This window comes from Cervus canadensis, chromosome 4 (genome assembly GCF_019320065.1).
Source record: "Cervus canadensis isolate Bull #8, Minnesota chromosome 4, ASM1932006v1, whole genome shotgun sequence".
In the NCBI taxonomy this organism is placed as follows: domain Eukaryota; kingdom Metazoa; phylum Chordata; class Mammalia; order Artiodactyla; family Cervidae; genus Cervus; species Cervus canadensis.
This window is the reverse complement of record NC_057389.1, coordinates 77,475,277-77,501,690: the sequence shown is the minus strand read 5'-3', so window position 1 is coordinate 77,501,690 and position 26,414 is coordinate 77,475,277. Positions and strand designations below refer to the sequence as shown.

The 26,414-nt window shown below is 36.5% G+C and overlaps 1 protein-coding gene across 9 annotated transcripts in view; it reads right to left on the bottom strand.

The window, feature by feature from the left end:
* Positions 1-673: 673 nt before the first annotated feature.
* The window catches only part of CSNK1G3 (casein kinase 1 gamma 3), a 120,234-nt gene continuing 94,493 nt past the window's right edge, over positions 674-26,414 (bottom strand). For 2 of the 9 annotated variants that reach the window (XM_043465914.1, XM_043465915.1), the window contains exons 11-14: positions 25,994-26,089; positions 15,726-15,832; positions 15,195-15,218; positions 674-3,126 (exon numbers count right to left, since the gene is read on the bottom strand). In XM_043465914.1, coding sequence (XP_043321849.1) covers positions 3,072-3,126; positions 15,195-15,218; positions 15,726-15,832; positions 25,994-26,089 — 282 coding nt within the window. In that variant the 3' untranslated portion in view covers positions 674-3,071. The remainder of the gene's footprint in view (positions 3,127-15,194; positions 15,219-15,725; positions 15,833-25,993; positions 26,090-26,414) is intronic. The other 7 variants (XM_043465917.1, XM_043465918.1, XM_043465919.1 and 4 more) reach the window with 4 other exon arrangements.

The following is a 26,414-nucleotide window of genomic DNA, read 5'->3' as shown; positions in this document are numbered from 1 at the left end:
GGTCAAACTCTAATCTCAGGTCATTTATTTCTAGATAGGGCCTTTAACCCATGCTTAACCTATGCTATGTTTGATCTCCACATCTTCTTACGGTTTCTGAACGGTGGTGCTTAGTGGACACATACGGACTTAAGACTGCTGCTCTGACTTACCTTACCTTTGCCATCTTTCAGTAAGCGCGGCAGCACCTTGTAAAAGCCCCTAGAGCGAACAGCACGATGATGAACTGTGAGATACTGCCACAGATATGTGCTCTGCATCTGCAATGATCTTAAAGTCATTCACTTCAAACTAGAGCAGTAATAACTTCATTTCTGGAAACATAATAGTATGACTTCATTTTTTAAAAGGAATGAAATGATACAGTTTATTTCCTTTGTTTATTAATGGCATTAGTTCTAATTTATTGTTCTATTAAAGAGCTCAGAGGAATAAAAAAATGTTTTTAAACTTTCATTAAAGAAAGCTTGGATACACCCAGCTACGTACGTACTCCTTACAATAGAGTTCCAACAAAGCAAAACAAAAAACAAAAACACAAAAGAATGTTCCTTCAGCTCTGCTTTTCACATATGTTAAATTTATTCACATAAACCGAATTTTAAAAATTTCTATCTTCAGTTAATGAGTGGCATTATTTTACCCATGATCAGAGGAAAGGGGAAAGAGCAAGTTTAAAAAAACTACCTTTATTTTTTATTTCTTTTTCAGTTACATACTTTTAAACAGGGATGTGTTTCATTATTCAGACATTCAGGCAATGTTGACTTTATTAGTGTTGACAGAAAAGAAGCATAAAAATGCAAAACATTGTTGGCTTAACCTGAACATACCTGCATTACCTATTATTGACCAGTTTGTGTCGCCAAAAGACTTATTCCTTGGCATTAAAATGGAGCACTTAAAAATATTGCTAAAAAGCAAATGTCTACACACTGGTCTTTGCAGCAAATAAGGGTATTTATACTTTTAAAATATTTTAAGTCCATAATTGGATTAATATACACACCTTCTTATGTATAAGGAGTTCAGATCATATAAACACTGTACAGTCCAAAAACCCTACTGAGAATAAAACTAAACAGGCTTATGATAAGAAATACAGATATCGCATGTATTTACAAATATCATAGACACACAAATTTGGTCAAATACTGTAAAGAAAGAAGTGGTTTCACATTATAATGGCTAAAACATCCATCTACCTTGCTCAAAGCAAACAAAAATAAAAACTCAGTATGTAACTCCTGTAGTTTAAGACATCATGACAGTATACAAATAGAAAAAATGGAAACTGTTGACCAAATTATACAGTATATGTTTTCTAGGCTGAGTGTAGATCTTTAAAATCAAGAACTTATAAAGATCATTTACAGGATTCCAAGCGACGATGAGAAACAACATCCTGATCTGCGCTATTCATATGGGTGCCTAATTCATCAAAAACAACACACTGAACTTTTGGCTAATAAGAAAATAAATTACAAAGTACAAGCAAATTTCTGGAAATGCAATAATGAAGTCAAAAATGTAGATTTATTTACTTTAATTACACATTTTAAATGTTACCTTGAAACAATAAAAATAAATAAGCTTGCCCAGAGGCACGCACTTAAAGAGACAAAAAAAAGGGGGGGGGCTGCATTGAAGGAGTAAGTAACAATTTCATAAACGAAAGGTGAATATGAGATCTGAACAACACAGTTATCTTTCTAGCCAGTCTTTTTATCTTAACTCTCCTTGAAAATTCTGGCTAGGAAAATGTGACAAAAGCATAACCTGTGTCTGTATGGCTTAAAACAAAACATTCTTGAAAAATGGAATGGGTTCCCTATTTTTTTAAAACAGAACCGTTCGTTTCTTTGTTCATATGCAGGCACTTCAAAAGACTATGGGGACAAAGCACCTGACCCATCCTTTCCAAAATAGTTTTCAATCATCAAAACTATACTAAAAAGCAGGAAAATTCCAGAGAATCAGCAAAGTTGAATACCAGAGACTAATGTGCGCAGGTGGCAATAGGGGGACCCCGTTTTTATTGCTGGGGGGGCCCCTTTTTAATCAAAGAGCAACTAATTAATAAACAGACACCATTGCGTGGCACATCCAAAGTTTTCTGCTTAAGGAGAATGTAGTCATTCAGCAGCAGGTTTCAGTGGGATTTCCTTAGACTTCAACCTCATACGATGCGGTGAGATTCACATTTATTCCTTCTAGTGTATTTCTCCAAAAACTCCAACGTATCTCATTTCTCAAAGTATTCATTTCTTGCTGTCTAACATACATCATTATCTGGAAGCATAAAGTTACATTACACAAATATTTCGCATTTTTAAAAAATAAGCACTTTTGCCACTTCGGCAACACTGTACTTCACAAAGTGGTGCAACAAAAGCAGAGCTCGTATTTGCCACGCTATTTTGTGATTCATTTTACCAACTACCATCGGCTGAACCCATAGAGCTTTTTCCTCAGTACCTCTGGGCAGTGACTGTACCTTGATTTCACAGAGAGAATGTTAATGTGATTCATGAATAGCAGTACCATCGGTAACAGTGAAATCAATGCAGATGTCACACAGATAATGAACTTCCCAAGGGATCACTTCTTTTAAATATTTGGGCAACTGTTTTCTCTGTTGCTTTATCCGCCGGGGAGAAAATTCCTGTTTGATTATGCTCTTACAGAAGTTATAAAAAAAAAAAAACAGGTTAGGTATATAACTGGTTGACATTTCAGATACTGTACTGCTTTCTACAACTGGAGGAGAGCTTCTGAAAAATGTTCTATAGAACTGTGTAAGTCATCAATACCACCTCATTGGTCCATTCCATTCACTGATGGGCAAAGCACTCATGTTTTGACAAAACTTTAAAGCTTCCATAAAAGTTAAATTAGAAAAAAAAAAAAAATGACTGTAAGACAACCACAAAATGAAGTATGAAAGTATGACATTTTCGTTTCTAAGAGTGAGTCCTTGAAAATATATGTGGTCACTACAGAGATGATTTCAATCACAAGACAGCAGATGAACACGTAAGTAACTCCCCATGATCTGTCTGTGTCCAGAGTCATTTGTGGCGCTGTATAGTTTTCCTTTTCCTTCGTTTGAAAAAACAGCAGCACCTGCAGATGGAGAGAAATACTTCTTTTATTATAAAAATACTAGGGTATTGCAAAATAAGGTTGAACTCTATTGCATTAATGTAAGTGGTCATAAAAGCCATAGGCTGGTGCAACAAACAGTGAGCATATCAATGAAGCATATATATTAGTGAAATGATGGCAATTATTACTATCATTTCATCAATGTGCTTTTTTAGAACAGCAAGACATTCTATGCAATATTAAAAGGAGCCACTAAACTGAAAAGGCTCTGCACCAAGACTAATTAAAAAGCCATAAAGCTCTGAACCCCAACTGACCCACCACATCCTATTTTAGATACTAATTTCTGCCAACTGTATGCTGTATATAAAGTTGATCTTATGTAGTCTTTCTCTTTTTTCCTGATTGTGGAATATGATTGGTGGAAGCCAATGTTAGAACAGCAATAATGAGCCTAACATTGGGGATTTTATTTTCACTAAGAATTAGATTTCAAAAATGAAGACAGAAATCCCAAAATACTCTTCAACAAACATTCTCCATCATGTTTACAAAGTGGAAGAGAGAAAAAAATACATTAACTAGAATAAAAATTCTAAGACTGGCATTTTTAATTCTTTAGGGGTTAAAGAAGGTCAAGCTTATCATGTAATTTTAATGAAGGTAAAAATTATGCTTAACATTTAAAATAACATAATCAAGGTGATTCAGTTTCATACTTGAAAACTGATTCGGTTTTTGAATTCTATTAAAGATATATCTGGTTTTTATGCCTAGATGAAAAAAATCTAGACATGATCCCTGAAGCTACTGGTTTTTCTCACAGTGAATTTTCCTAATTATGAGAAGAGGCATCACATGCAGAGATATGCTGAGGCTAGTATGAAATGAGAGTCAAACGAGAATCACTGGTTACCAACTAACAAAACAAATACACACATGTATTCTAAAAGTCTATCATTCCTTCAAATAAAGGTCTGGCTTTATCTCCTTTCCATATTGAAGTCAATCTATCAAAATACCAAGATGACAGGTGCCACATACACAGAGGCTCTTTTCTTCACCCCTCTTAAGTCCTTACAAAGATACTCATTGAATTCTTACCAGCCCACCTTCCGCAAAGGATATTAACGCAAACATTTTCAAGCTAAGCATAAAAGAGACCAGGTAGCTCCAGGAGTCCTATCCAGCAAAAGATCGTTGCAGATGAAATAATGGCTAGAAATCTTTATATATTTCCGTGAAATAAATGTAAACAAAGCCCCACACTGTCCAGTTAAATTACACACTCTCTCAGCTCACATTATGTTTAGAAAAAATAATTTCAACATTTATTGTGATTTATGCCATGATTATGAAATCACTATGGAGCATTCAAAACCAAGTTTTTAAACTGCATTCAAATAGCACACAATGACTAGACTAGGGAATGTAACTAATTTAAAACTGTATATATCTGCTGATAAAGATTCAACTAGAAATATGTGCTGTTATCAGTCTGTATGAGTTTTATTCTTATTGAGATAACTACCAGACAGAATGGAAATAAATTACTCAATCAAGGGTCTTAAAAAGAGACACTAAGGTAAAAGAAGACTTCAGGCACAATACATTTTTCCTAGATTTAGAAAAGTCAAATTTTTCTGTCAGCTACCTAATACTTTCTCAAACACGTTACATATATTTTCTAAAATAATAAATCAAAACAAAAAAACGACTAGGAATGCCTATGTTATGGTTGATTCATGTTGATGTTTGGCAGAAACCAACACAATACTGTAAAGCAATTATCCTTCAATTAAAAATAAATAAATTTAATCATAAGAAAACTACTAGGAGATAAAAATCATTATTCTAAAAAGAACTCTTCAATTAAAGACTTAGAAAAGAGTTAGAAAACGTCTATATTGTAAACAGCAAATGTTAAAAAATCAGTATTTAAAAGAAACAAACCAAATATTTAGAAGATTAAATTTAAGAATATGATCATATGTCAATGGAAATTTGTTTAATATGAAGTTTTATTAACAATGTTCACTATTTTTAATAATGTTGTCTTTTCAAATTCCAAAGTATGTCCTTCTAATGAAGTTTTCTACTAAAAAAGTGTTGAAAGGTTTACATAATAAGACTTTTGGAAAAGGGGCTTTCATAGATGTTTTGATAAACAAGTTCAAGGCTCAGATTTTCCACACTTGTATTAGCAATTCGCCTTGTCTGATTTATTTATTTTTTACCATTATTAATCTGCTTTCAGTTCTGAGAGTTGAGTTCTTCCTATTTCCTAGGTAATCTTTCTTTCTATTGTATAAGTATTGTTGAATACAGAAAACTATTGTAAGCATTATTTAAGATTAAATAAAATCTTCAAATGCATGGTAATTGTAGAGACCTTTTTAAAACAAAGCAATCTAAAAAAAGAGATCCATTTTTAAAAAGTAAATCCCAATAGAGTAAATCCTTGAAATAGATTTGCCCAAGTAGAGCTGGCAATGCTATTAAACCGACGACCACGAGAGGACAGCATTGCTTTACCGAACATGAATGCATCCACATACAGAGAACACAGATGTTCTCAAAATATGACATACTTACAGAAGAAGGAAATTGATATTAAGCTTGTGGCTGATTTTCTTAAAAGTCATCACCAAAACAGCTGATTTATAGTCTTAGTGATTAATAAACCAGGACTCATCTCAACTGTCCTCAGCACTCAGTCTAAAACACTTTTTAGCATAGGACCACTCTGACACGATTGTTTAATTTTCCTCTCAGTACGTAGTATTAACCTTAATTTATTTTATTTATTTGCTTATTATCTACCTCCACATACCCCTTCATGGATCATAGCCTTATCATGGTGAAAGGGCTTGTGAAAACTTCTGACGAAATGTACATGGTCTGTGGTCTACTGGAAAAGGAAACGGCAACCCACTCCAGTATTCTTGCCTGGAGAATCCCAGGGACAGAGGAGCCTGGTGGGCTGCCATCTATGGGGTTGCACGGAATCGGACATGACTGAAGCGACTTAGCATGCATGCATGCATGCACTGGAGAAGGAAATGGCAACCCACTCCAGTGTTCTTGCCTGGAGAATCCCAGGGACGGAGGGGCCTGGTGGGCTGCTCTGTGTCCCACAGAGTGGGACACAACTGACGCGACTTAGCAGCAGCAGCAGCAACCAATATTCTTGCTGCGACAACACCATGAACAGTTTGAAAAGGCAAACACATATGACCCTGGAAGATGAGCCCCCCAGGTCTGCAACTGTCCAACACGCTACTGAGGAAGAGTGGTGGACAATTACTACTACCTCCCAAAACAATGAAGTGCCTGGGCCAAAGTGGAAAGGACGCCCAGCTGTCTGTGTCTGCTGGTGACAGTGAAGTCCGATGCTGTAAAGAATACTGCATAGGAGCGTGACATATTAGGTCCATGAATCAAGGAAAATTGGACGTGTTCAAGCAGGAGATGGCAAGAGTGAACATCAACATCTTAGGAATGTGTGAACTAAAATGTATGGGAATGGGCAAATTTAATTCAGATGACCACTATATCTACTACTGTGGGCAAGAATCCCTTAGAAGAAATGGAGTAGCCCACACAGTTAACAAAAGAGTCCAAAATGCAGTACTTGGATGCAATCTCAGAAGCAACAGAATGATTTTGGTTCATTACCAAGGCAAACCACTCAACAAGTAATCCAAGTCTATGCCTCAATCACCAATGCCGAAGAAGCAGAAGTTGAACGGTTCTATGAAGACCTCCAAGACCTTCTAGTGCCAACACCAAAGTCACCACCCGGGATTGGAATTCAAGTAGGAATTCAAGAGATACCTGGAATAACAGGCAAGTTTGGCCCTGGAGTACAAAATGAAACAAAGTAAAGGCTAACAGTTTTGTCAAGAGAACACTCTGGTCATAACAAACACCCTCTTCCAGCAACACAAGAGACGACTCTACACAGTGACATCACCAAACTGTCAATATCAAAATCAGACTGACTGTATTCTTTGCATCTGAAGATAGAGAAGCTCTATATAGTCAGCAAAAACAAGACCTGGAGCTGACTGGCTCAGATCATGAGATCCTTATTGCAAAATTCAGGCTTAAATTGAAGAAAGTAGGGAAAACCACTAGGTCATTCAGATACGACCTAAATCAAATCTCTTATGATTATACAGTGGAAGTGACAAATAAATTCAAGGGATGAGATCTGGTAGGCAGAGTACCTGAACAACTATGGATGGAAGTCTGTAACACAGTATAGGAGGCAGTGACCAAAACCACCCCACAGAAATGCAAGAAGGCAGAGAGATTGTCTGAGGAGGCTTTAAAAATGTCTGAGGAAAGAAGAGAAGCAAAAGGTAAGGGAAAGAAAGGGAAAGATACCCAAATGAATGCAGAATTCCAGAGAATAACAAGGAGAGGTAAAAAGGCCTCCTGAAATGAACAAGGCAAAGAAATAGAGAAAAACAATAGAATGGGAAAAACTAGCAATCTCATTAAGAAAATCGGGGAGATATAAAGGAAACACTTCATGCCAAGGATGGGCACAATAAAGGACAGCAACAGCAAGGACCTAACAGAAGCAGAAAAGATTTAAAAGAGGAGGCAAGAAGACACAGAAGAATTATACAAAAAAAGGTCTTAATGACCAGATAACCACAATGGTGTGGTCACTCACCTAGAACCATACATCCTGGAGTGTGAAGTCAACTGGACCTTAGGAATCATTATTATGAACCAAGCTAGTGGAGGTGATGGAATTCCAGTTGAGCTATTTCAAATCCTAAAAGATGATGCTGTGAAAGCGCTGCATTCACTATGCCTGCAAATTTGGAAAACTCAGCAGTGCCACAGGACTGGAAAAGGTCACTTTTCATTCCAATCCCAAAGAAGGGCAATGCCAAAGAGTGTTCAAACTACCATACAATTATGCTAATTTCACGTGCTAGTAAGATAATGCTCAAAATTCTTCAAGCTAGGCTTCAGCAGTATGTGAACAGAGAACTCTGAGATACACAAGCTGGGTTTAGAAAAGGCAGAGGAATCAGAGATCAAATTGTCAACATTCATTGGATCACAGAAAAAGCAAGTGATTTCTAAAAAAACCTCTACTTCTGCTACACTAAAGCCCTTAACTGTGCAGATCACACAAACTGTGGAAAATTCTTAAAGAGATGAGAACGCCAGACCACCTTACCTGTCTCCTGAGAAACCTGATATACCGGTCAAGAAGCAACAATTAGAAATGGACCTGAACAATGGACTGGTTCATAACTGGGATAGGAGTACCTCAAGACTGTACACTGTCACCCTGCTTATTCAACTTATATGCAGAGTAAATCTTGGGAAAGGCCAGACTGGATGAATCACAAGCAGGAATCAAGACTGCCAGAGGAAATGTCAACAACCTCAGATATATAGATGACACCACTCTAAAGGCAGACAATGAAGAGAAACTAAGAAGCCCCTTGATGAGGGTGAAAGACGAGAGTGAAAAAGCTGCCTTAAAACTCAACATTAAAAAAGTTAAGATCATGGCATCTGGCCCCATCACTTCAAGGTAAATTGATGGGGGAAAAGTGGAAACAGCGACAGATTTTATTTTCTTGGGCACCAAAATCACTGCAGACGGTGACTGCAACCATGAAATTAAAACATGCTTGCTCCTTGGAAGGAAAGCTATGACAAACCTAGACTGCATATGGTTTTTCCAGTAGTCATGTAACGATATAAGAGTTAGACCATAAAGAAGGCTGAGTACTGAAGAATTGATGCTTTCGAATTGTGGTGCTACAGAAGATGCCTAAGAGTCCCTTGGACAGCAAGGAGATCAAACCAGTCAATCTTAAAGGAAATCAACCTGAATATTCATTGGAATGATGGATGCTAACGCTCCAGTACTTTGGCCACCTGATGTGAAAAGCCGACTCACTGGAAAAGAACCTGATGCTGGGAAAGACTGAAGACAAAAGGAAAAGAGGGTGGCAGAGGATGGGATGGTTAGATAGTATCACCAACTCAATTGACACGAATTTGAGTAACTCCAGGAGATAGTGAAGAACAGAAGAGCCTGGTGTGCTGCAGTCAATGGGGTCTCAAAGAGTTGGAGATGACTTAGTGACTAAACAACAAAATCCTTAAATTTCCTAAGGTCCTGATCATGATACATTCCACAAATGGGCACAAAGTTGGTACTTTTAATTTAATATCTACTGAATAAATGAAAATTTTTGCCTTATAAATGCAACTAACTTCTAAAGTAAGAACCTGGTCAAAATCCTAAATCATGTTTTAAAGCCAAAGCTCTTAGCCTTGGGCCACAAACTCTAGTGAAATGTTACAAAATATAGAGCTTAGTGCCCATGGAAACTTTTCTGGAAAGAAATGATCAATAAAGGAGTTAAATTAATAAAGGAATCTGAACCGCAAGAAGCACTGCTTTCCAGATCCAATGAGGACTTGTCCTGGATGCAATGAGCTGAGCAACAGAGACACTGAATGAGCACTCTGTCATCAATTACATGAGAGCAGGCAAAGGCATAACATGAAACCACAGCATTTTAACTTGGTACAGCTGAAGGGGGGCGGGTGTAGAGGGTAGTTATTGGAAACGATAATTGTAATAATAGCAAAGATTCCAGGAATTAGCACATATAGAAATTTTCACAGATGCTGTGAGCAAGTTATTCTACCAATAAGTCCAATTATTTGGTCTTAGAAAATTACTTGTACTTTTAAAATTTTCAAAGACATTTTCTCTCCTGTTGTTCAGTGACTACATTTTCTTATCCATTTGTTCATACCTCATATGGAGTCTCCTCAGATCTAGACCAACAACTATCCTGGGAAAAGATTCAGGCTGAGCAGACATTTAAATCACGTTCCTGTCAATGATTCTATTTTTCTCGGCTCTTTCTTGATTATCCCTTGTGTGGTTCCAGTAAGCCAAAATGCTCTCATAAGTCAGAGTCACGCTTCTGACCAGATCATACAGAGGCTAGCCTAGAATCTTTGAGGCAACATCTCCACTCTTAAATCCTTTGGGCATAAACATTAAGTTCTATTTCTGATTAACACTGTTGCCTCAAATACTGTTTACACAGGAAATAAGAAATGATAATGGAAAAAAAGAAATGATAATGGGCCAAAGTCCTAAACTCTGTAGAAAACACAGATGGGAACAACCAAGATTTTGCTACTGACATCACACCACCATTTCCCCATTACTGACTGCCTTTTTCTTCTTATAAAACATGGCCTGTCTTTCTTCTTTCTTTCTTCTCAAACTTTCTTCTCAAAAGTCTACCCAGAAACTGACGCATGTTCCTCTGTCTGGATCTGAAGTTCTTATCTGCCCCTGTAATAACTCAGTGGCTCATCGCTATCCAGTTGAGGGACTGTTGGTACCTGCCAGACCCTCTGCACTTAGGACCCCAGAACCTAACCTCTCCTCCTCTGGTTGAAGAGGATACAGGAAGTATCTTTCATGACATCTAAATTTTAATTCACTGCCAAAGGATTTTTTTTCCCCTTAAAACTTATACTTGAAATGTAATTTCATTTCTCTAGGTTTCTCAATGATAAAAACGAGAAACTATCTGGTTAGACAAGTGGGGTTTAGATCAGAGAGCAAGACCATGCATGTAACCACTCTAACAAAGAAACTGCACCTTCAGTTTCTTCCTTTCCACCCCCATGCAGTAAGTGTCTCAAACCGGAAATGACTTTCAAAATTTGCCCACCCTCTCATGCTGGTTTAGTTTATACCTTCCTGCCTCCATCACTGCTAAGAGCCTTTTAACTGACTTTCATGTGAGACTCACCTCTCTCCAATCTGCCATCCAAACTTCCCTCATCATAAATATGGCCATGCCCTTTCCTCTTAAATCTCAGCAATGGTTCTCCACTGTCCTAAGGCATCAGTTTTAAAAATCTGGTTCCAATGTGTTTCTCCTCTCCTCTCAGTCTCATCCTACATTAGGCTTCCTTTCCAGACAGCCTGTACGTTAGAAGGAAGGAAGAAAAAGAGGGCAGGAAGGAGGGAAGGGAGATTTCCTGAAGCCCAGCAAGCGACATAAGCCTCAAAACTGCCACCAAAATAATTTTCTTAAGGTTCAATCTGATTATACCATTTCTTGGCTTAAAACCCACAGTGTGCTTTCTTGTGCTAAGAAAGCTAATGTCCAATTTTTTTTTTTTAAACCTTGTTACTAAAGCCTTTTGAGATGAGGTACTCAGCCTGTCTCAGTTCCCATTAATATAATCACACTCTACTTGCACGAGTCATTACTCAAACTTACCCATTCTTTCCTTGCTTCACGTTGTTGCACAATCTCTTCTCTCTGACCCCCATTCCCCTTGTCAAATCATATTCACCTTTGAACTACTGCAAATGCATCCTTACCCACAAAGACCTCTATGATCTTCAGCTGGAAATGTATACCCAGTCTCTGAACTCCATAGTGTTAACCCTATAACGCCTTGTTTTAGATTGGTGATTCTCAATCCTGGTTATTCCTTAGAATCGGCTTAAAAGCATTTTAAAAATACTGGTAACCAGACCCCACCACCACTGAGAATGCACAGCCTAAGTACTGACATATTTTTAAAACTGCCCAGATGACTGTGATACCAAGCCAGGTTTGAGAACCACTCTACATAAAAGTCTCTGGTGTACACTACTTTCTCTAGTGGAACAACAGGGTCCTGACTTATCTTCATAATCATCGTATCACCATACACACAATACTATTCAGAAAATGACAGAAAATGGGGGGGGGGGGGGGGGGCGCAGAGAAACAGGAAAAAAGATGAATTCACAACACTTCAAAACTTAGTACCTAAACTTGAAGCCTTAGTTTCCTAAATTCCTGGAAGAAATGATGAGGGTGCTATCATTTGTATCACCTGTTTAAAAAAATTCTCCACTACAGTATTAAAAAAAAAAAAAAGGCGGCAAAATCTCATTACTATTGAAGGAGCCACTTTGTCTTGGGGGAAGAGATTATTTCACATCATCTGGAAATCATACATTTACGTAAACTTAAGACTCTAAAATATTTGCTGTAGAATACATTTTGGTTTATGAGATGGGGTAAGAAAGACCTCTGCCAATCACAGGTAAGAAGAAAAGAAAGAAGTAGTAAATAGATCCTGAAAAAGAATTCTAGGCTGGTCCCTAGCTACTCAGAAAATTGTGGAAGAGAGAAGAGAAGCATTAGACTCAACTTTGGAAAAGAAATTATGCTCACATTTCTTAATCACAGACTAAGAGGGTATAAGGCATGCAATAATAAGGCTGTAGGAACATTAGAATAAACTTGATCAAAGACAAGACAAAATGCTGTATGTTTAAAAAGAATTTCCAACTAATGAACAGTTTGGGAAGTTCTGAGAATTTCTGTAACCCATCTGGAATAAAGCTTCACTGAAATCATGGATTGCTATCTATTTTTCTAAAGAACTGCTGTATTCAGATATAATTCACATACATTAAATTCACCTTTTTAAAGCGTACAACGCAATGTTTCTTTAATATAGGCAAAGGGTTTTTCAGCTCTCACCGCTATCTAACTTCAGAACGCTTTCTTCACTCCATAAAGAAACCACATAACCTATCATCAGTCACTCCCCTAATTCCTCTTCTCTGTCCCAGGCAATCACTTTTCTGTATATTTGCTTATTCTAGACATTTTACATAAATGGACCTTATAATGTGTAGGCTTTTATGTCTGGTTTATGTCACATTGCATCATGTTTTCAATTTTATTTTTTTTTATATTGTCAACTTATAGTACATTGCATGGATATACTATATTATGTAGTCAATTATTTAGTAATAATTTATTGAGACTTTGGGGATCTTACAATAAAAAAGGTCTTGTTTTTAAGAAATCCTGATAGCTCAGTTGCTAAAGAATCCACCTGCAATGCAAGAGACCCCAGTTGTTCGATTCCTGGGTCAGGAAGATCCCCTGGAGAAGTGATAGGCTACTCATTCCAGTATTCTTGGGCTTCCCTTGCGGCTCAGCTGGTGAAGAGCCTGCAATGTGCGAGACCTGGGTTTGATCCCTGAGTTGGGAAGATCCCCTGGAGAAGGCAAAGGCTGCCCACTCCAGTATTTTGGCCTGGAGAATTCCAAGGACTGTAGAGTCCATGGGCTTGCAAAGAGTCGGACACGACTGAGCAACTTTCACTTTCACTTCAAGAAGTTTTAAAAGGTGGGAGATAAAGAGAATAACATATCAATGACAGATTTAAGAAACTGATGGAACACAGAATTCAGAATGGAAAATGAGGCTGGGAAAGACAGACAAGAGGGATCACAAAGGGCCTGGTGCCATGCCAAGTGATCTGGACTTGCTGCTCTATGCAAAAGAGAACCTCCCTTCAGAAAGTCTTCCCCCTGCCACTTCCTTTTTTCTTATCTTCCAACACCTACAGGTAGAAACCCAAACCGTAAACATACACACTCACACTCATCTCAACTAAATAAATTACTACCCATTCTTCAAAGCACCCTCCACAAAGCATTCTCTGATCATCCTGTCAAACAACTCTAATGGGACCTTTTTCACAGTATTTATCATACACTGATAAATGCTAATATAGCTGCAATTATCCCTGCTGAAGAGTGATCTTCATAAAAGCAAGGATAGTATCAGTATTTCTGAAATCCAAGCAGTGTAAATGCTGAATGAATACATGGAAAAAAATGCAATAGATTTGGCAAAAAGTAGATATCTAGGAGGATAAGAACACAGAATGGCCAGTTTTGGTGAAGAATCTGGGTGTGGAAGTAAAAACAGAAAATGTTGATGGAAGCAGCACAAGTCTAGGAAAATGAACGAGGTCATGGCAGCAAGAAGTAGAGAAACAGAAGGGGTGATAATGGCAAGTGAGTACCTGCCACGCCATGTGCCAGACAAAATACCAGCACTTTAGTACATTTAATTTTTTCAACAGCCTACGAGGTAGATATTATTAGCCTCCTTTTACAGGAAAAGAAACAAGTTTGAAGAAGGAAACAAACAGTGGCAGAAGTAGGTTTCTACAACTTATGTTTATTTGCAAAGGCCATGTGCATTACTATCTGCCATATGCCACCCCCTTTCATAACTGTGCTTGGGATTGCATGAGCACGTATAACTGTTTTTTACTTATGACATGAAAATACACAAGTATGTAGCTGACTGATTATATCCTGAAATCCACCAAAACTAAGTCACACTGACTATGAATAAATTCCACAGTCAAACTGGTTAAAAGGGACACTTGCTCATTACTCTCAAACAGAAATATCCACGAAAGTTTCCTCATCTTGCTGTCAATAAATGAGCTGTGTCTTAAAAATTATGTAAGGTTCCTTTTAGACATGAGTAGAATGTTACACAATTTACTAAATCTAAACAACTTTCATTATTTACCCCAAGGCTAACTCAAAATTTGTCCTATAATTGAGAGAAGCATTTTAAACACAGCATTATAACTAAAGGCAGTGTCAATAAATAGTTTAAATTCAGTATTGCTGCAACAGATAAGAATATTATTTTTCATAATATCTGTATTTAGCAGTTACTATTTAGATGAGGATTTTTCATAACACTCTCTTACTATAGCTTATCATGAAATTTAATAATGCATAGCATGTGTATTTAATGGCAATATAATTAGCAAGGGAAGTACTGGTTTAGTGATATTATTGCTATGTGTATTCAACAATTACAAATAGGAAAAAAAGTTTAACTCAAAAACTTGCCTCTTTGAAAAGCAAATAATGCATTGTGTTACAAAACAAATGCACAAGCACAAGCAAGATTGGTGTATCATCTACTCAATAAAAAGTGCCCCCAAATCTATGTCACTTGAAACAAAAAAGCTGCAGCAGGCAAAAGAGCTCCTCAATTATTTCTTGCTTTTCAGAGTTAATGTAAATGATATTGAAGACTTTCATATGACTTTTACCAATTATAATTTCTATGTGGAAAAGTTTGTTTTTAAAGACACAAACTGGTGCTAAATCTTTTGAGATTATAGTCAACGGAGCTATTTCTGCCTGCCTACACTTGAGAACTCACCACATGTTCAACACTTTCTGGCAGCTAAACACAAAAAAAATAGAAGGAAAAAGAGAGAGAGATATCATCAGAAACTGCCCACACTGAAATTATCACATTGTTTTCATGCTTAATTTTTTTCCAAGCAGAATTATTATAATTTTAACAAAAAACAACTAATTTAAAACTAGTATTAATACATGCAGCATACCACAAAATTAATATTTTTATGTTTACAGAAAAAAATATGCCTCTAGAGTATAGCAGTAATTTTCATGCACCGACATTCCTAAAACTAATAAGCTAAAAACATGCTATTACCTCTAAATAAGAATTTGAGCACAGTTCTTAAATAACTATTTTTGTATTATTAAAACATTTACTGAAATAGCACTATTTAAAACTTAGTGGTTAAAACAATTAAGTATACCAACTTGTTTTGCATGCACCTATTCCTTGAAAAAAAAATTCCTTAAATAATTGCACATGACTGTCTCAAACATGCACAGTTTAAGGAAAAAAGTGACTAAATCAAGCAAAACCAATACATACTTGGTTTCATCCATCACCTCTACTTCTGTAGGGGCTGTGATGGGTGCATTTGAACGTCCTGCAGTAGGGTCATCTGTGTTTAATTCTCCATTTGTAGAACTTACAACCTGCACAAAAGAAAAAGAAAAAAAAAATATATACACACACACACACACAAAGTAATAAGTTATACAATGATAAACATAAAGTTTTTAAATTAGAAAGTTAATATGAAGGACACAAAACAATTAGTATGTAGTTGTTCATAACTAAATATACTAACAGGTCTACATTAAAGATAAAGTCATTCAACACTTGCTTTTCAACTTACTTCCTGATCATCTTGAAATTTCTGTCCTGTCTGCTGTCCTCTGGTTTTTAAGGCTAATGCAGTCAGTTCCCTTTTGGATACTCATCTCCTTTGGTACTTTGCTACATCATGAATTATTTCCTTTGAAAACTTTAATATTGTTCTTCCAACAGATCCTCCGTTTCAGTTGGTAATCATGCTCAGGTCTCACCCTCATTTTTGTCCATTCATTCACCCAGTTTTGCAAGCCCTAAATCTAGGCATCACTGTGATTCCTCTCTTTGACATAAACCATCAGCAGATTATGTTAAATCCTCCCTGACACAAACCCCAAACCTAACTGGTTCTCCCCATTCGTAAGACTACTAGAACCGTGATCCAAAGCACCATTATCTCTTGAATGAAGAAGAGCAAAAACCGATCAACTGGTCAGCTTTTATTTATATCTACCTCCCATTAATGGACTGTCCACATAACAACCAAGATGTTCCTTTAAGATGTAAATAAGGCAACATACAACTCTCTGCTTAAAACTCTTTTAATGTCAACTTTATGGTTTCATTTGAAATAAAGATCCATATTCTTTACTCCAATTTACAAAGTCCCACAAGATCTCAATCCTATCTACCCCTTTGATCTCATAGCACTTTCCCTTTGTTCACTAGCCTCCATCCAACATCAAGCTTATTTCCACCTAAGACCTTGGCATTATCTTTTCTCACTCCCTGGAATTCTCTTCTTGCTTACTGGCTGTTTTCTTGTCTTTCAGATTCTCAGATAGTAGAATTTTTTTCAACATATAATCTAGAACTTCTGTGCAGAAACACTCTTGTATGTTATACTTCATTTATAATTCTTTGTATAGCATTTATCAATAATGATGTTTTTCTGACTGATTGACTGATGAGTTTCTTAATACCCACCCCAAACGCCATTAAAATTAAGCTCCATAACAGCAAGAGCCTTCTGTTATTTCCTGAGAGATCTCCTCACCTCTATGTGGCACAGAATAGGCACTCAATAAATACTTGTTGGAATAAATGAATATATGCATGCATATATGAAAGCTTGAAGAAAGATAAAAATCATAACACTCCCAAATTCTCTTGGTCCAACAAAGTCTCTCTACTGTCCTATCTCTTGTTTTCCTCTAAACGTAATAAAAAACAATCATCTTAATTTACCACTTAAATTTTTATAAAATTCCCCATTTATTCCTTAACTCCCCCCAATCTATACTCTGACCCTCTATCAGAACTCGCATTGAGGTTTTTTTCGAGGGTTTCCAGTAGTTCCTAGAAAGTATGTTAGTGGTCTTTGCTCAGTCTTCATTTGCCTGTACATCTCTATCACTTGGCACCAGCTAATGACTTCGAAGTGAGACAGAGCTAGATTCAAAACCTAGTTCTACCACTTACCACTTATGTGACTCTGGGAAGACACTTTACCTTGCTATACCTCAGTATTCTCAACTATGAAATTGGAAACAGAAGTTATCTGCTTAGTAAGGTTTACATGAATAGGAAATAAAATTAATATATAAAATACAGTGACTGGCATATAGTAAGAGTTCAGCAAATGGTGGCCATCATTATTACCATCAGTCTAACCTAAACAATGGCTTCAACTATTACCTTTATGAAAAGGATTCCCCAAGCCTAACTGCTCACCTACATGGTTAGTTAGCTAGATCAAGTTTGGCATCTCATTATTTCTAAAACCAAATTTATCATATTCCTTCTTAAATCTGTTATGTTTCCTATAGTCCCTACTTTTACTATAAAGCCCTACCCACTTCCCAGAGCTCCAGGCTCAAAACCTCAGAATCATTTTTGATGCTTTCTCTACGTGATCTCTCTATGATGTAACAAAAGTCTAAGTATCAGAGTTGACAGGTGACTAGTAGGCTTAACACTTCCATTTACTGAGGCCTGTATATTTCTAAAACTTAAATTCCAGGCTTCCACAGTGGCTCAGTGGTAAAGAATCCACCTACCAAAGCAGGAGATATGGGTCCAGTCCTTGATCCCAGGAAAATCCCACATGCTGTTGAGCAACTAATGCCATGCACCACAACTACTGAGTCTGTGCTCTAGAGCCTGGGAGCTGCAACTGCGGAGCCCGTGTGCTGCAACCACTGAACTCAGGCACCCGGGAGCCCATACTGAGCAGCAAGAGAGGCCACTTCCCTCGCACCACAGCTAGAGCGCGCCACTCACACTGCAACTAGATGAAAGCCTGCGTACCAACGAAGACCCAGCACAGCCAAAAATATTAAATAAAATCATATATAAAAAGCTTAAGTTCTAAAAGGCAACAGCACGCCAAGCACTGTTCTAGGAACTTGGAATACCAGAGTAAACAATACAGAAAAACATCCCTGTCCTTGTAGACTTAATAGTCAGTGTAGAGAAATAGGCCCTCTCCCCCAACTCAAGGAAGATAACCAGAAATCAATCAATGTATCTAGACTAGGTCATGATTTATACAAGTTCCATTTCCGATAGCCTATACGGAACAAGTACTTAAGAAATGAGCACTGCATTTGTTCCTTCAGCTGAAAACACAAAGCTGCCTTGATCCTCTTTAGAGGCAATTCAATGGGAGGAATTCCTAAGTCACCCTCTCAGCTTCTGGGGCACCTGCTTCCTCCTTTCTGTCATTCTGTTGAACTCTGTGGTTCTGTGCCAATTTTCTCTCTTCCTGAAAATGTGAGAAGATATTTATTTGTTTTAATTACTGAATATAATTGGGTTCTTTATTTTTAAAATGTCAGAGCCTCTACCTTGAACTGGAAAGAAGCTAAAAAGCAGAATTCTTATCCCATACTTATGTATTCTCCATCACTTTTAACAAGCAGAATGCCTTGAATGTAGTAGATAACTAACAGTTCAATGAACTATTTCCATTTTTATTCCCTTAACATGATAGTCAACAGGTTTCTCCCCCCACCCTTTTGTTCAACGGCCCTACATAGTTGGAAGGACATTCCTTATCCCATAAACTTATTGGCAGTTCCTCTGATGCACTGTCCCTTTTTTAAGCAGCATAAATAAAAATTTGAAACTCCAGTACTAAATTTCCAGCAAAAGTATCTATACATGCACTATAATTATATAATCTGATTTGCTTCATTTCATATAATTTCATAACAAAGTTATATCAGACTTCAATAAATTTTACTTAAATTTAGTGAAATGTTTCAAATATCATTCTACATGGTTGATCATAACCAGATTAAAAAGTTAACATCTGACTTTATAAAAATTTTAATGTAATTTTTCCTGGGCTCCCCAGATTCCCTAACTCTCTGAGTAAAAGCCAATAGCCCAGGGTCAGAATACAATCAATGTGGTAACAGAATTCTGTTAAGCTGACCCACTTAACAGCAATGACCTAAGAGTGAATCAGGCATTAAAATTGTTTCCACTTAAGAAAAGGAGTGGTCTTTTCTAAACAGATTTTACAAGAAGAAACAAAGACATAATATTATAAACAATGTGTCAATATCTTCTTGGAAACCAAAGGCAATTGATCAAACAAACAAAAATTATTTTTGTAAGCCAAATTGTGAGGAATGATTCCACTTAGGTGACATCTCTAGAATGATAATTCAAACTAGAACATAAGAATCTCAGCAATATTAGTGTTTATCAGGCTAGTTTCTTCAGAGGATGAGACGGTTGGACGGCATCACCAACTCAATGCACATGAGTTTGAGCAAACTCCAGTGGAGCATAGAGGAGCCTGGAGTGCTGCAATCCATGGGGTCGCCAAGAGTCAGACATGACAGAGCGACTAAACAACAGCAAATCGAAAAATCACACATGCTTTGAGGTTTCACATTTCAAAAGGAAATTCAGCTATTTTATAGGATTTCTGTTTTGCTGTTCTTGTTCTTAAAGAAATGTTCACTGTTATTCCCACTTGATAAGAAACTTGGTGTAATTCTCATTTTAAGAGGTTTAAAAAAAGGTAACTAGGCGACAGTTTTACTCTCACATTATCAGAGTTAAAGGGGAGGCAGTGGGCAAACAGCCTGTAGCTAAGCAAGGGCAAAAAATAATGGTTCATTTAATGCCTGCCTGCCCCATCTAATTTCAAAAGAAATCATTATCATAGACAAGTACAAAGACAACATGTCTTTGTACTCAAGTATGTTAAAAGGCCAATTAATTTAGTTTCCGAGTAGAATGAATTCAAATTCATTATACTACTATCGTCCTAAATTCTATTTGAAGTTTTGTGAGCATGTTATCAAATGCTCAGTAGAGGCATAATACATTAATGAACTAAATCTTCATCTAGCCAAAAAATATACTAGAAATATTAAAAAATCATATATTTTACTTAAGACACTCAGCTTTTTCTAGAGGCATCTATAAGAAAGCACACTAGTAAATGAGATACAGTTAAAAGAGTAATTTTCAAAGAGTTTACTAGACCTGTATTAGGGTTCAACATGACTGAAACCAGCTAACATATTCTAAAAGCTATAGAAATATAGTTAATATTCCAACTGATGACCCAAAGGCCCAGTGACATTCTCAGTGACTTTCAACAAAGAGAAACCAAAATAGATTCTCTATTAGATCTCTAAGTGATCTAATGTTCACTTAGACTTAACAGCACTCTATTCTTTGAGTATTCTCCAGTCTTTCAAGATGTTACTGCAAATGATACTGGAAAAGTGTTAAATTCCTTAACATGAGATATCTGTTTTTCTTTCTTTAACAATAATATTTGGGCTTCCTGGTGGCTCAGACAATAAAGAATCTGCCTGCAATGCAGGAGACCCGGGATCAATCCCAGGGTCAGGAAGACCCCCTGAAGAGGGGAATGGCAGCCCACTTCAGTATTCTTGCTGGAGAATTCCATGGACAGAGGAGATTGGCAGGCTATAGTCAAAGGGGTCGCAAAGAGTCAGACATGACTGAGTGACTTCACTTTCAATGTTCAGACTACCAGCCCTTTGCTGCAAAACTCCTATATATCCTAGCTCTCCCCTCCCCTTCCTTGGAGCAGTTCTTAAGAGTTACTTAAGATACTGCCTCCAGGCTTGAAGTCCTGAAAATTCCCACTGAATAAAACATAACTCTCAACTTTTAGATTGTGAATACATTTTTTAGTCAACAAAACCCCAACCATTCAAAAAGTCTCCTGCCTCTTGTTTTGGGTAGAGCAAGCTCAGTTTACACTATATTCTCTTCCCTACTATAGTAGCTATTAAAATCTTTCTTTACTGCTAAAAAAGAAAAGAGAGTATCAAAACAAATGTGTAATGCTGATTTATCCCAATTGTAACTAAACAGGGGATTTCCAAAACTAAAATAAAAAAAAAAAAGAGGAACTGTAAATTATGTATGTAATAAAGGCACATAACTTCTCTCATTCCACAAACCTCTCTTTTCCAAACTTTAGTACCCCCACCCCCCGAAAATAAAAGAGATGACTGTTATAGTCACTAAATTTTTTTTTTCCTTGTTAGGACTTCAGTATTTTCAAAGATTTGACAAAGAAAACTAAAATTGGTTATCTGAAATGTTTTGAAAAGGCCTGCATTAACAATTAGCATAACGGAGAACTGACTCAGATGTGACATCTATTACTCCTCTGACTTTTAACCACATATGTTTTCTTATCATTTCAAGATATGTTTGTCTGATTCTTTTTCTGTTATCATCACCTGTATCTGCATTTCTGAAGTGATAATAACTAAAATATCAGACTGCTTATTATAACAGTTAATATTATCCTCTCATTTCATCAACAGTGCCTGGCTGCAAAACACATCTGCACCACTTGTGATTCTGCCCTTTCTCCCCAGTGTCACATGGCTCCTTACATGAAAAAGAAAGGCTGGGCAAGCAGAGGAGCTTTCCAACAATCAGAAGGTATGCCACACCAAGTAAAATGGTTCTTTGAGTAGTGCCCGTAACAGCTGTCTTCTTCCCTCTGCTTGCCATGACCTCTCAGCTTTTCCAGATCAGATGTTTAGTTAGCATAGAGCTCCAAGACTGTGTTACAGTGAAAAGTTCAACACAGTACAATTAGAGACTAGTGCTACCTGCTGCCCGTGGCACATTTTAAAACCTCATTCTGGAAGTCCCAATGTGCCAGGTGGGAACCTACCAAAAAGGGGTAACTGACCCCTCCCCTTCCCTCAACCCTCATACCCAGTTGAACTGTATCTTCTGTCTTTCAAGTCCTTTCGTTTCTCTTCATCTTCACTACCCATCATCTCTCCTCAACTGCGGACTTTTGAGAGTTGTGGCCCTGCCTTAGACTTATCTCCCTTCCATCCAGTCTCGAGCAAAATTCTCTCTGTAAGTGCTAATCTAATCAAGTTACTTCTAGTTATCTTTATGCCTACCCGATACCCTTAGACCAAAACCCAAATTAAATAACAAACTTTCAGGTCCTTCATAATTCCCCTCCTGCCTGCCTGTCAGTCTCATTTCTCTATACACAATAGCTTGACAAAACTGCATTTAATTCCTCAATCTGTCACCCTCTCTCTCCTCCACAATCTTACACAGTTTTCTCTGCCTGGTACACGCCTCTCTTAACCCCTTCTACCTTCCTACCTTCTTCAAATGCGAAGTCCTACTGATTCTTCACTTTGAAAACATGTGAAAAAATAGAGCACAAATAATGTTTTTTTTTTTTCAGAAAACTTTAACTTGCTAAATCCAAGTTAGGTGCTTTACCTACAAATTCTCATAGCACCCTGTACTTTCTCCACTTATCATACCACCTGTTTATTAGCTCTTTCCATTAACTGAAAGCCCCATGGGGACAGACACCATATCTGTTATTCTCTCCTTTATTCAAAGAACCTACTAGCACAGTGCCAAGCACCTGGTAGACATTTATATACATTTGCTGAATAAAGAATAGCCAAGAAACTGAAAGTGGTAGGTCTAGGCTTCTCAACCATATTTATTACCAGTGATTCTCAGAGGAGCAGGAGGGGAAACACTTGTACCCCTAGGAAACTTTCCAAATCACATACAAGCCAAGAACAGATTGAAAACACAGACTTCAAGATATTTTAATATTATTCTTAATCTCTTAAGTGGGGAAAGTTTATCAAGGGGATGACATTATCCTTCTGATTAGTAAATTAACTGAAGAGACAGAATAAAATTAGATAAATCCCATTTCACAATGCATTCTTTTGGCTATTTCTCTATACTTCACTTTTCAGAGATGGATAACAATACTAGTCAAGCTTCTTAATTTGCCAAAGCAATAGATGATTCTACTATTTAGTACTTCTTTAGTCCCAGACTCTATGCTAAATACTTTTTTAGAAAGTTCTCACAAACCATGAATAAAGCTATTATTAATATCCCCATGTTACTGATGAATAATCTAAGGCACGAAATTTGAAATTATGCTGCTAACCACAATTAAATCAACTTGGTAACCTATATATCTGACCTATAATATATATATAATAATTCTGAAAAGATAAGGAGATCAAATATAGACTCCAAGGGGCATAATGTGAAATAGTGAGTGAGGATTTTTCTATAGTCAAAAAGGCAAGAGGTGTTGTATGCATTTTATTACCAGATAGCAATCTATTTATTTCTGTAAATGTATTTCCTGAAAACTATTTGATGATATATATGCCCTTAGTATTTGTTGAGGAAAACTTTTTAATTGCCATGTAAGATCTTTGTCGCTCCGTTGTGTCTGACTCTTTGTGACCCCATGGACAGTCCATGGAATTCTCCAGGCCAGAATACTGGAGTGGGTAGCTGTTCTCTTCTCCAGGGGATCCTCTCAAACCAGGGATCAAACCCAGGTCTCCCACACCTTGCAAAGCCAGTAACTGAAACTGTCCAACAGGTGGTTTAACAACCATGAACAAAGAACCTCAAGGCAAATTCTTCTCATACTTGTGTATTAGTAAAAAGATCTTTCTCTTTATATCTTCCCTTTATCAAATAATGAGAATGAAAAAAACACACTGCTTTCCCTTCTTCCTTCATTCAAAGTAAAATAGAGTATTCAATTATTGGAATAATCATATTAGCTCAGATTAAGGTACCTTTACTTCCTCTCACTATTATTAATTTTTAAACTACCACTTCATTAGTCCAATTATGCCAGTGTCATAACTTTTCAAATTTTAAATTATACATAAATTCAACATTTGGGGATAGAGCAAGACTCACGCATGATCTTACTACACTGCTATCTAATTTTTCATGACAGTAAAACTACCTTAATGTTCATCCCATCAAGTTAATTCAGGAAGTAACTGAAAAATAGTGTAAAAATTTTGACTCACTTATGTATTTACCAGAATAGTGAAGTGATCACTTACTAAATATTAGAATGAAGTCAGGTGCAATCTCTATAAGGCAGAAGAGTTTTAAAGAGATGAGAAATAAGCAGATTTAAAATATATCTTTGAGAATACGTGAAAAAATAGAATAAAATACTAGAATGATGAGCCAACAATGAAACTCATTCACTCTTTGACAGTCCAAAGAGATCCCATGAGCCATCTTTGGGAATTTCACAAAGTGGGGGAAAAAAAAACAAAACTCTTGATAAATTTGTGGCATTGGTACAGAAGTGGTAGGAAAGCTTTCTAACAGTGTCTTAATTGTTATAGATTTCCCTAAAGCAAGTGTCTGAGCAAGACACTCACTATAAAAACACACAACACTTAGAAACATGTAAATGTACACAGATACACACACAATCCAGCTTGTGTTTACGCAAATTAAACATAATTTCCTCAATTAACTTTTCCAATGATATGAATTTCGATCACAGAAAAGTTTTACCTCTCAGGCTCCCTTGCCTCTGAATCCCTCACTCTAAAAAAACTTTGACAGCACTATTCAAATTCTTCTGTTAATACATGACTGAAAGTTCCACAGACTACAAAATTCTATAAAATTTGGTTTCACAATTTAAACTTCCTCTAAAGTATAAAGGTGGGAAAAATATGGTAACTCATAAGATTTAATTAAGAATTGGCTTCTTTAAGAGTTCAAATCAAGACAGCAGAAAATCCAAGCATAGATTCAGATTAATATATAGGAAGAAAAATATAAATTTTGTAAAATATAACAGAAAATTGTTCAAGTCTAAATATGTGGAGGAAAAAAATCAAAAACAGGTTCTAGACTGAAATGGATTGAGAGAACATTTCTCATCTCAATTACTTTAAGCCAGCATTCAGATTATCTTAAACTGATATTTTTAAAAGAAATAAGAGACTCAGTAATCTTTTCCTATTTTTATAATATATATAAAAGATTAAACTTTAGGGGGGCATTTAAGGGAAGAATATAGTAGCTATCTCTAAATGTATAGAAAAGGGGGGAAAAGGAACACATCAAAAAAATGAGACAACTTTAAATTTTTGTAAATATCCAGAAAATAGAGGGAAATGTTTTATAAATATCTGTCCTTGAAATTATTTTCTCCATGTTATACTTTATCCAAATAAAACAAAATATGTCATTGTAAAACTGGGGTCATATTTACTTGACCAATTAATCAGAAAATACATTCTAAGGAAGGACTGAGAATGAAAATGTTACGTAACTGCTTAACTAAGTTTAAAGGAAGCAAAATAATGAAAGGATAAGATATAAAAATGTTCTATTACTTAAAGCATTAAAAAAGACTGAGTTTATTACTGGACAATCAAGTTTAACAGATAGTTCAAGTAATACATTTTGTTTTTCTAACCTATTCTGAGTACAACTTACTTAAATACTGTTGCATGTGCTTGCAAAAATGAACAAAGGCAAAATCTTGGTATCCCTCAGGTGGTCTTGCTAGACCATGTTAATTTTTCTTTTTTGGTTAAATTCAAAGGAATAGAATTATGGAGAGTTCAGCAACAAGTCTTTCATTAGGATAAGAAATCATGCCATGAGTTCCAAAAAGGGTTAGTTGTATAAATCTGGGAAATAATCACTCATGCAAAAATCAGAAATACCTGTACCGAGCCACCATGTCTGTCTGCTGCAAGGTGAGCCCTCAAATGATGGGGATTTGCCTGCTGGGAGTCCCAGGCTGCCCTGTGGTCTGCCGACTGCCATTTATTTAATGCATGTGGCATGCATGGAAGAAGAGAAACCCAAAATGTTAAACATCGCATCCTTATAATATAGAAAACAAATGTATAAAAGGAAATTTTAAAAACCCTTACTATTCTGAGTCACAGATGCAGTCATCTTTGCATAGTGAATGTGGAGAGATTTCAATGAAAATGCTACAATTATGTAATGATCAACCACAAAAATAAAATAGCACCACAGAATTTTAGAAGTGAAAGGACTTTAGATATCACAGACTCCACTCTCCAATTTTATAAATGAAGCTAACCAAAACTAGAAAGATAAAAATGACATGGTCAA